The 10348-nt window shown below is 34.8% G+C and overlaps 2 protein-coding genes across 2 annotated transcripts; one reads left to right on the forward strand and one right to left on the reverse strand.

Annotated features, from left to right (window-relative positions):
• Positions 1-5200: 5200 nt before the first annotated feature.
• LOC122407001 (uncharacterized) lies at positions 5201-7475 on the forward strand. The gene is made up of 6 exons (XM_043412925.1): positions 5201-5282; positions 5638-5730; positions 5918-6137; positions 6336-6491; positions 7039-7235; positions 7343-7475. The coding sequence occupies exons 2-6, from the start codon at positions 5715-5717 to the stop codon at positions 7414-7416; spliced, it is 663 nt and encodes a 220-aa protein (XP_043268860.1). The 5' UTR covers positions 5201-5282; positions 5638-5714; the 3' UTR covers positions 7417-7475.
• On the reverse strand, positions 7287-10334 carry LOC122406999 (E3 ubiquitin-protein ligase HERC2). Its single transcript, XM_043412922.1, has 7 exons — positions 10169-10334; positions 9765-10064; positions 9112-9308; positions 8880-9009; positions 8361-8487; positions 8040-8211; positions 7287-7952 (listed from the first exon to the last, which is right to left on the reverse strand). The coding sequence occupies exons 1-7, from the start codon at positions 10198-10200 to the stop codon at positions 7771-7773; spliced, it is 1140 nt and encodes a 379-aa protein (XP_043268857.1). The 5' UTR covers positions 10201-10334; the 3' UTR covers positions 7287-7770.
• Positions 10335-10348: the final 14 nt, after the last annotated feature.

A 10348-nucleotide genomic window follows, 5' to 3' on the forward strand; every position in this document is an offset into this window, starting at 1 on the left:
AGGGACGTCAAGGAGTTGAATTTTTTAAAATGACGAAAGTAAAAACAAAGCTACGTGGGCGAAACAAGGAAGAGGCTTAGCCGCGGATAAAAATGACGTATAGCCTTAATTAGATTAACGATTGTATCGGGATCGCTGAGCAACAAACCGAGATTAAATTCGCTTGATTGACTGTTAATTACGAGCTTAGCTCGGCGGGCGAGAGATCGACAACGCAAAGCGTTTTTTTTTTTTTTTTTTTTTTTTTATCGAGGAACGATAATATTTTTTCTCCTCTGTTTATCCTTTTTTTCATAGTCTTTTAAGATCATAATAATCGACGATCTCGATGCCAGTGAGAGTGTGTAATTTTATTAGGTAACATTTGTAGATTAATCGAGGTTTGGATGCCAGTTGTAGAGTCAGAAAACGTACGAGAGAGAGAGAGAGAGAGTAAAAGGAGCAGAAATTCTAAGGCGGATTTGAAAAAAAATCTGTCATGTCAGTGACAGTTTTCGGAGAGTCAGAAAGACACGGTGATTTCGCCTAATTCGACTCGCGACTGGAGCAAAAGGTTAGAAATAAAAAGACATTTTATTCGAATATGAAAATGAAGAAATTCAACAAAAATGAGCGTTCGCCAAGCCAGAATAAGCGTAGAAATAATTTTCTATCAGGCTCGTGAATTCAATTTAATTGAAATCTAAATTAAAATGAAAAAAAATATATATATATAATTATAGAAAGTTCGTAATTCACAATTATGAGCAGTGTATACGCGAAAAAATTTCGATCTTTTGAGATACCAGCGACTACAGTCGAAGGGCAGTTGTATACAATTATCAAACGATTATAAGGTTTCATTGATTTTTCATCTTTCCCAGTCCACTTCATCCCTCCCGTTCCCAGGCCTCCCCTCCCCACGACACACGATAAAAACATTTGAAACACACACTGTACAAGCGATCACGAAGTAATTTGAAAAAAAAATAACCAAATATAACGGAAAACATGGATCGAAGAAGATAAAAAACAGAATGAAACACATGAAAAATGTATGAATATAATGTTTGCAGTTAGGTGGGACCAAAAAACGACTTTATATCTCTATGTGCATATCCAAGCAACGTGTAATTTTAATTCATTGAATTATTCCGTTATTAATTATCGATAAGTAAAGAATCTATGATAGCAATCGCAAAGTCGATTATGACGCGTATAATTCACGAAGTAATTAGGCCATTAAGTTTGTTTATTGATATATGATTCTACTGATACAACAATAACAATTATTATTATTATTATTATTATTATTATTATTATTATTATTATTGAATTTATTATCTTTACTATGATTTTATTATATACGATCATCATATTATTATTTAAACAACGTTTTAAGACACGATTATTTAGATATCGAGTATAAACATAACGTATATATAAATATTAATTATTTTTAATTAGTTATTATTAATTATGATTATTATGAAACATTTTGTTGTATTATTTTCAATAAAATCAATTGAAAATATTAATTTTCATCTGTTTATTTGAGAATTTGTAAAAGTTTATTTTTCTTTCACATATATGTTTTGTTATCATTTAATTTATCATTTCGTTGGTGCGTTATGGAATGGGCTTCCGCCATTGGATGGAATCAAAGAACAACAAAATTGGTATCGTTTATTTGATAAAGAGAGAGAGAGAGAGAGAGCGAAATGAAGAAAAAAAATGGAGGGAGATGGAAAAAATATAAATGCGGCTAAAAAATGAATGTCGTTTTGAATTCGTAAGGAATCATCGAAAAAAACGAATAGAATCACGAGGCGCTCGGCAACCAAGCTGCTCGATCTTATGAAATTTTGTGATTTTCGTCATTCTGACAGGTGATCGACTTTTTAATCGTATTTAGAGAAGGAAAAATAATAAATCGTACGTTTGTAAAGTTAGGCACACACTTGCCACGTACTTGCCTCGATCTCTGGTTCGTTGATTAATTCATTAATTCATTGTGATATAAAATCAAACGTTTAAGTTAGAATATATTGAGAGAGAAAGAGAAAGAGAGAGAGAGAGAAAATAAGGATATTCGAAAAAACTCGGATCGTTCGACCTTGAAAGAAAAAAAAAAGATTCCACGTCAAATCACACATTCGACTCGCGCGTCCTTTTGACTGATTAAAATTATTTGGAATCCGGGAAACTTGAGATAAAAATAAAGACGAATACAAACGAAGATCCTTTAGTCTCGTTGCTCCTTTCACATTTCAACGAGCTCTGTGATAAAAATTAGTAAATCATTCTCCCGGATTCGATGTATACCATATATAAATTCGAATAACAAACCGTGCACGAAATTTTCATCATTCCTTGCTGCTCGTATACGATAGTAATATCCTTAACCTTAAAAATGATGAAAAAAGTAATTTTTAACAAAACTCTCGAATTTACGAGACCGATTTGTCGCGTCGACTCTGTATAATCTCTGATTCTCTATCGACTTTTCATTTTCGCATAAAACAAATTGGTTATGCGAGATGAAAGAATAGAAAAGAAAAAAAGAAGAAAAAATAATAATAATAATAATAATAATACGAAGAAAAAAAATATGAAAAAATCTTTGAAAAAAATTTCACGAGGTGGTTTGTATAAGGAAAAAAATCGTCATAGAGAGAGAAAGATACGTGAGAATACAGAGTGTATCGAGATGAGTGATTGTGTACTTGTATTGAGGATAATGGAAGAGAGAGAGAGAGTGAAGCAAAACAAGAGAAAGATGGAACTCGAAAACTTGGTTCAAGATTCAAAGTGTGAGGACATTTGTAAATTGAGATATTACGAAAGGAAAAGAATTGAAAAGGAGAGAAGAAGAATGCCCCGAAAATCCAGAAGCCCCCTCCGCCCCGCCCTCTCGACCCGCGATGTACACAAACGTTGATACACACAGAGAAACATACACGTAATTAATAGGTAAGTTCATACTGCGTATTGCCTTTTTGACTTCGGTGTGGAAATATATAAGTAAAATAAATAACATAATAACGAAAAGAGGAAAAAAAAAAAATTCAGTCGACTCTCGGCCTCAGACGCGTTTTCAACGACGGCAAAATTGACCGATGCAGAGAAACCAAAAAAACAGAGTAATAATTCACTTCCTCCGTATGCCTGCTGTCCTTATTTTTTTGCAAAAATCAATCACCGCGGCGCACTTTGATTTTCTTTACCGAAGAGAAAAAAAAAAGAAAGCCGATCATGGGCGAAGTGACGTAAACAATTATCCGCCATTGTTAACCAACAATGACAGATTCTCAATGATTTTTGCGGAAAAATCACGCGTCGGGCATACCAACGGGGACGTACGCGTGTGTATGTGTGTGCGTGCGTGCGTGTGTGTGCGTGGATGTTCGTATTTCTTTTCTCTTCTCACGCACGATACGGAGAAAGATATGCATGTGCGATCGCCGATATTGCCGATCGTTAGGACGCGCCAGCCGACTTCGCCTGTGTCTGTTTCATGTTTTTCAATATTTGTAATTTATCGATAAAAATTATAAAAGTATCGATACATAACAGTCTAAAGTGTGCGCTACTCCACATAAACATTATATTATATATAAAAGTATCAAAGTATACATGATATATATATATATATATAAATAATATATATATATTATATATGAGAAGTATAATATATATATTATACACACATTGGGATTGGTGAGAATATACGGTTTTTTCGCTTTGGAGTGTTATTTTCTGAAAATATTGAACAAAATATGGAAAAAATGAAAAAAAATTAATAAAACGAATTAATAAAATATTGTGATATCGTCATTTGTCGTTGCGGCACGCGCTGTGTCCATTGGCTCGTGCGCGCGTGACTGCAGGATTTCGTTCGTGCAGCGATTTTTCGGTTGTATGTGAAAAAAAACGTTTTATCGTTTTTTCAATAACACGTAGTTTCGTAATTACACTGCTGTCGTGAAATACTTTGAGAGAATGTCAGAATCGAAGAATCAACGGGAAGAAAATAATGAAAATTCGCTTGCTACTGAGGAACAGAAATTTGAGGTTAACCCGCGTGTCAAAAAAAACGTTCTTCTTTACTATTTCCTAAAAGTGCACTGCGACCACGACCGCGACCTATGGACTTCTGCTGAGAACTTCGGTTTATGAAAAGCCTCCTCATAATGATCGTTTCGCGAGTGGTAGGGGAAGCCCTCGGCCAATCCAATCAGTCGTCTCTAGTGCCTAGAACTGAAAAGTCCATTGTGCGCAAACGCAAGATTATTTTACGATACTGAGCCAGTCGGTCCTGTGTTGTTCCGACAATCGAGGTCGCAGTGTACTTCTGAATTTCATTTCAACTTAAATCCGATTCAGTTTCGATTTTTTATCAAATTCTATAGTTAGATACTGTCTAGTCGTTCGATTACCGTTTTAGGCTACTCGTCCGGATTATAAATCGCTGAGAATTTTTATTTTGTGTATTTTCGTCACGTGACACTACTTTCGACGAATTTATTAAATAACACGTCTTTCTCGCTACAGTTGACAATTTTTATACGTGTTTTCCACTATAGTTGATAATTTATATAAATTCTTGCTTTCCTATGAACCTGGAACTACGATATTATTCCGGACAATTATATTTTCTGTTTTCGCATTGGGACGCACCTGGACGAATAATCGTTCTCCGAATTTGTAGCAGTATAGCAACGTTTTGGCAACACTGTTTGGAAATACTTGGACGTTTTAACATATTCTCGGACGAATAACATACGTTTATTCGTCCACATATAGGAGAGACCGAAACCGAGAATTTTCAAAAAGAGGAATACTTTGAAAATTGTCAAAAAAAATTGAAAACGGAGAAAGAAAAAATTTTGGAAAAATATATGAGAATTGGGGAAAAAGAATAATTTTTAAGGAATTCTAATTTTTTGCGACTGTTTTTTAAAGAGACGGAGTCAAGTTGCATTGAATTGAAATTGCAGTAAAAAAAAATTCTTCGCTAATTTTCAAAGGGGCACTCCATTGTGCCCCTTAGAAAGTTTTTTTTTCGAAAATTGTCGAGTCTGGTCATTGGAACTCTCGTCTTGAAATTTGTATCTTTTCACGAAAATTTCGATAATATATGATTATAAAACGGGACAACAGCTCGGAAACAACAGTGATGTGAGACCGAAATCTCTCATTGAAACGCCAATAAACACAATGCCGACACTTCCTAAAAAATTGAAAAGTCTTGTTGGAATCGCTATAAAGATCGAAGATAAAAATCCACAAAATTTAATCACGTAAGTATTTCCATCAATTAATATCAACACATTATATTTTACTGTCGAGTTTCAATCGTATTGCTGTCAAGAATGTTATTTCCGCACGTGTGATTTTTATACTGAAATTGTTTTGAAACGGTGCAACGAAAAATTCTGATAGGCAAACAGCGTACCGGTACGCTGCTACCGATTATCGAGATTTTATTGTGCCATAACCTAAAAAACATCACTTTGAAAACCATTTTTTTCAACCATTCTTTTTCCGTCATTGTCGTATTCACTTTGACAAATGCTTGAAGATTAATCGGACAAATTTTGGGCGTTGACGACTATGAGACGAATATGGCATCTTTTTGGTTTCTCGATTTTGTAGCCCTGCAAATCTTACTATTTGAAAATCATCTCGACGAATATGGTAAAAGTGTTCTAATCAGCTGGCTGGCTGGGGAAATGCAACTGATTCGAGGTACGTTGCTCTGTCGAACACTGTTTAATTCACCATAATTTCTTATTTTTCGAGAATATCGTCGACGTAGGCTTTCCAGGAAAAACTGTCTATTTACTGTACTCAAAAAGTTTTTCTATCCTGTCATTTCTCTGAATAATCCCTTCCCGGATATCAATTATCTGAATAAAATCCAAATATATCGTAGAAAAAGAATTATCTCACGATGCTTTCTGGCGCGATATGAGAAAAATTTTCGACAAATGTTCCAAAAAGTTTACGAGCGGTCAACCTTTGCTACACTGGGACCTTATTCTCCACGATGATAATTTTGACGAAATTATTATGGAAGAGGAAATGAAGGATTTGCCAAAAGGACCGGAAACATCGCAAGGAAACATAATCCGAAGTCGAGCCGACTCCAAATTGTAACTAATAATATTAGACATGTTTTTTCAGCATTCCATTCGATGCTTTCCATTTAATTTTCATATGCTACGAAAATTAATTTTGAACAGTAAAAGTACCTCAAATAAGTTGTTTCAGAAAGTTTTAACCTATAATTCGACACGAATACTGTCACTTGAAATCCAAACTTTTCTGATTAGCTTCTTATTTCTTATCAGACGTGAAAAGAGGACTTGGAATCAAAATCGTTCAAGGCAAAGCATGAAATCTTTAATCAAGTCGAAAACTGATAAACTCGTGAACGAAAATTCCGACGAAAATAGTAACCAGAAACCGGAAATTTTCGATGTCGTTAAAGAAGCAACCTACAACATGTTAGTATCGGTATAACCGTATAACGTGACATGTCAATGTTCAGTCGGTAAAAATCCGGCTGCACGTTTTATTACGAGTAGGTTGATATTTGAAAGAAAATATGAGTAACACGCTATTCTCATTTCATCAGAGGACAAGGTGTAATTTATTTTTCTCAAAAAATCAAGGATGTCCGAGTAAAACGTGCAACCATTTTGCAGTTGGATGGATCAGTCGGTATATCGCAACCGTGAGTGCGAGAGAGATAGCTGCAAATTTCGAAGTCGAAATTCTTTGACACAGTTTGACCGATTAAAAAAAGGCTCTGTCAGCCGATCTTTGCCATCGTCCTGCGTAGGTTGACAGAATCTTTTTTTAATCGGTCAAACTGTGTCAAAGAATTTAGATTTCGAAAATTCCAAGTGAGGTTAGGTAACTGATCCATGCTTTAATCGATGAGAAACCGACATCGGTTTTCAACGTTATCAAAAATCGGCAAAGAACTCGAAATGTTACTTTCATTTTTCGCTTGCAAAAATTATTAGCAAAAACCCCCTAATGATGCAGGTACGGCGACCGTTTTCATTATACTTTGATCGTCATGACTTTCGTCGAGCCCATCCCATTGATCGATTACAAATTACCTAACGAATTTCAAGTTCCTCGTCCTATCAAAATGTTCGACCCTGAAACAAGTGAAAAGGAAGAAATTGCACCTGCTCCTGCTCCACGAAAGAGCAAAGATATCAAGAAGAATAAGAAAGGTAATCGTCTAGCCGCCATTTCAGCAACAACAGCAATATTGAAACTAAGTATTGAACAGTAATCAGTTTTATTCGTATCATCTTTTAAAGTATCCTTGTCGTAACAGATGAAAAGAAAAATAGCCACAGTCGAGATACAAAGAATGCTGACATTAGAAGATCCAGTGATACTCACAGATGAAGAAATCTTAATGGAAAAACGACGTTTCATTCTACCTTGAATGGAAGTAAACGGAGTTGCCGATATTTTAAAGGAATTCAATGAAAGTCAGTGAAAATGAGCGATAAAGAGAACGAAAATGTCAAAAAAATGTTTGAAGGTTCGAGGTACATAAATTCCAAGCAATAAATTTTAATTCAGCTACAATTCTAATTTACACTGATCCAAAAAAATATCAAGAGTGTGTGATCGTCTGGAAAAAATTCACAAATCGTTTTTTATTCTATTTATCAAGGTACTGAATGTTGAAAAGAAAATTTTCTGACTGAGAACATATTTGTGAAGCAGTCCAAATACTTTATTCCGATTTCTTGGTTATCGATCATCTCTACTGGTGAATATCAAGGTTCCTCGTGCCCTACACTTAAAATCTTCTACGTGGTTACCATTGAAGTCAATGGGAATTTTCATAAATCTCTTTGCACCAGGAAATAATTTTTTGTCTTGTCCCATTTGACCGTACTTGTTTGAACCGCATCCCCACAATTCTCCGTTATCTGAGTGATTAAAAAATGAAACAAATATCAGAAAGAAACTTTTTACCTGTAAAAGCAATGAATTTCAATATATATTCACCAATTTACCTGTCAAACAAATAACAAACGAACTCGTACATTGAACCTTTACGATCCTTAATTCCAACGTTTCTTCGCATTCATCTTTGAAATCTACGACTGTAGGAACTGCCACAACTTTTTGGTCATCGCCCAATCCCAATTGACCTTCATTGTTCCAGCCCCAAACATAGAGGTCACCCTAAAGTAAGTCCTTTATTATTACTATAAATTTCTGTTTAATCTCTGAATTTACTATGAAAACTAATTTTTCTTGTAAGATTGGATTAATGTTTTAAAGGAAATTAGGAAAAATAGCTGTAATTGGTATGACATTAGTTCGATACAAACCTCTTCCACAACAGCAGCGCTGCACCAACCCGCTGCAGATATCTGTGAAACTTTCAAGCCGGCCAGAGCTTCTACCAATTTTGGTTCATCGCTATCCTCTAGATCGCAGTGTCCAAGTTGTCCTCGTCTGTGAAAGGAGTAAATTAATTATTTGTTTCCAAAGAAACACTTTGTATTGATCAATATTCAAAACCAGATTAGAACCTGTGAATAATTAACAGTAAATAAATACATTCGTGTTGCTGATTCTTAAACTCGATTACTCTCTTATTCATCACCAAGAACGGGAAAAAAATCCCACATAGATTAATATAACAAAAAGAAACATGAGAAATTTGTCAACTCAGTTTTGCGACATCGGTAAATTGAAATTTAGAAAGAAATTTCCACAGAAGATTTAAAAAATCAAGAAAGTCAAAAAGCATTCAAAACATTTGTGTTTCACTCTCCAAAAATATCAAATAGAAGGGTCAAGTTCTTATTACCCTGTTTCATATGGGTACAGTATTTTCTACTAACGTTCCCAGCCCCATAGAGTAAACATCTCCATTCTCAGCTAACATAAGAGTGTGTTCCAAACCACAGGATATGTCTATAAATTTCACACCCTCCGGCATTTCAACAAGAGCTGGTACATTAAAAACACGTCCTACAAAAAAGTTGATTATATTTAAAATTTTTATCCAAAATACTTTAGTCATATTCATTATAATTTTTTTCATTTTCCATGGTTGAAAGTTATTATTCATACCCAAATTGGTTAGGGCAACAACGACTTTTCCCTGATCCATTTTGACAATTTTTTCTACCGTTTCATCGCCATCATCCTTCAAAGGTATGAAACGAGGTACTTTTTTCCAGCTTTTCTCATAGATTTTATATCTCCAGATTTCATTATTCGAAGTGAGAATAGTTATGTTGTCGACCCCACCGGTTGCTGATAAACATCTAAATGAAATACACATTTCAAATTGAATGATCAAATTGATCATCCTTCAAAATTTATTATTTGTGGCCAATCATTTTTGGAAAAACATTTTGTATACTGAGTCGATAAAAAATCGATTAAACCAAAATAATTGTGAATGAAATTTATTGTTGTCACGTAAAAAATTAATTAATATTCAGCATTTGTCAAATCTTATAGAATGAATGAGTCGCAAAGTAGTATACGAAAACAGAAGGCATAACCCCACTTTTTAAGCTTAGAACCTTTCGTTTCTTTTATTATGAAATTGAAAGACTTGAGAGCATTCGAATTGATTGATATAGTCTTCTTGTAAATTTTTTCTAGGATTCTGTAACATCGAAATACTCGAAGTTATACATAAAAGACAAAATATCATGTTTCTACGGAAATAGGTTAAGTGTATTGACACTGAGGGTCAATTATAATAGATTTACCGTCCGGATGCATTATCAGGAATCTTGAGTTCCTTAGGGCAGGTTAAAACAGGATTTTGAAGGTCACCAATAGTGCCGGTAATCCAAAGTTCAGTGTAACGCCATAGGAGTAAATAATTCCAATCGATATAAACATCAGTGATATCCGTAAAGGGTATTTCGGTGAATTTCTCTACGGTATATTTGCCAGAATAAAAAGAGCTGGGATTTAAACCGGCGTAATACAGTGGCATTTTTATGGGACACAAGAGATTACGAGTCTCTGGCCAAGAAACCTCGGGTTGATAACATAAAATAAAACTAAAAAATTCACTAGGTCAATGAGAAATGCCAGAATGAAAGGCATAGACGTGAGATTGCGAACATAAATTGACAATATTGTTCTCGGTGTATTTGAAAGTTACCGGGAGAGCGAGTAAAGTATAAGCGGCATCATAATCCCTCTATCTCGGACTCTCTTTTACTCGCTTTCTCTGTCAGATTCCACGCGCGCAGCGGCACCGAAAAAGTATAATCCAAATTCTGCGACCGCATACCAACAACTACTGGTGTCGACTGCGCACGGACGATTACTGCAATGCGCA

This window comes from Venturia canescens, chromosome 2 (assembly GCF_019457755.1).
Source record: "Venturia canescens isolate UGA chromosome 2, ASM1945775v1, whole genome shotgun sequence".
Lineage (NCBI taxonomy): Eukaryota > Metazoa > Arthropoda > Insecta > Hymenoptera > Ichneumonidae > Venturia > Venturia canescens.

What these genes read in the sequence shown, in the direction of transcription:
- LOC122407001 (XM_043412925.1), top strand. An exon ending in AGTCGAGCCGACTCCAAATT is followed by an intron (nt 6,138 to 6,335) that starts GTAACTAATAAT and finishes ATTTCTTATCAG; the next exon opens with ACGTGAAAAGAGGACTTGGA. An exon ending in TATCAAGAAGAATAAGAAAG is followed by an intron (nt 7,236 to 7,342) that starts GTAATCGTCTAG and finishes TTGTCGTAACAG; the next exon opens with ATGAAAAGAAAAATAGCCAC.
- LOC122406999 (XM_043412922.1), bottom strand. Translation starts at nt 10,200, where the DNA reads ATGATGCCGCTTATACTTTACTCGCTCTCCCG. An exon ending in CCTGATAATGCATCCGGACG is followed by an intron (nt 9,309 to 9,764) that starts GTAAATCTATTA and finishes TATTTCATTTAG; the next exon opens with ATGTTTATCAGCAACCGGTG. An exon ending in TACTCTATGGGGCTGGGAAC is followed by an intron (nt 8,488 to 8,879) that starts GTTAGTAGAAAA and finishes CTCCTTTCACAG; the next exon opens with ACGAGGACAACTTGGACACT.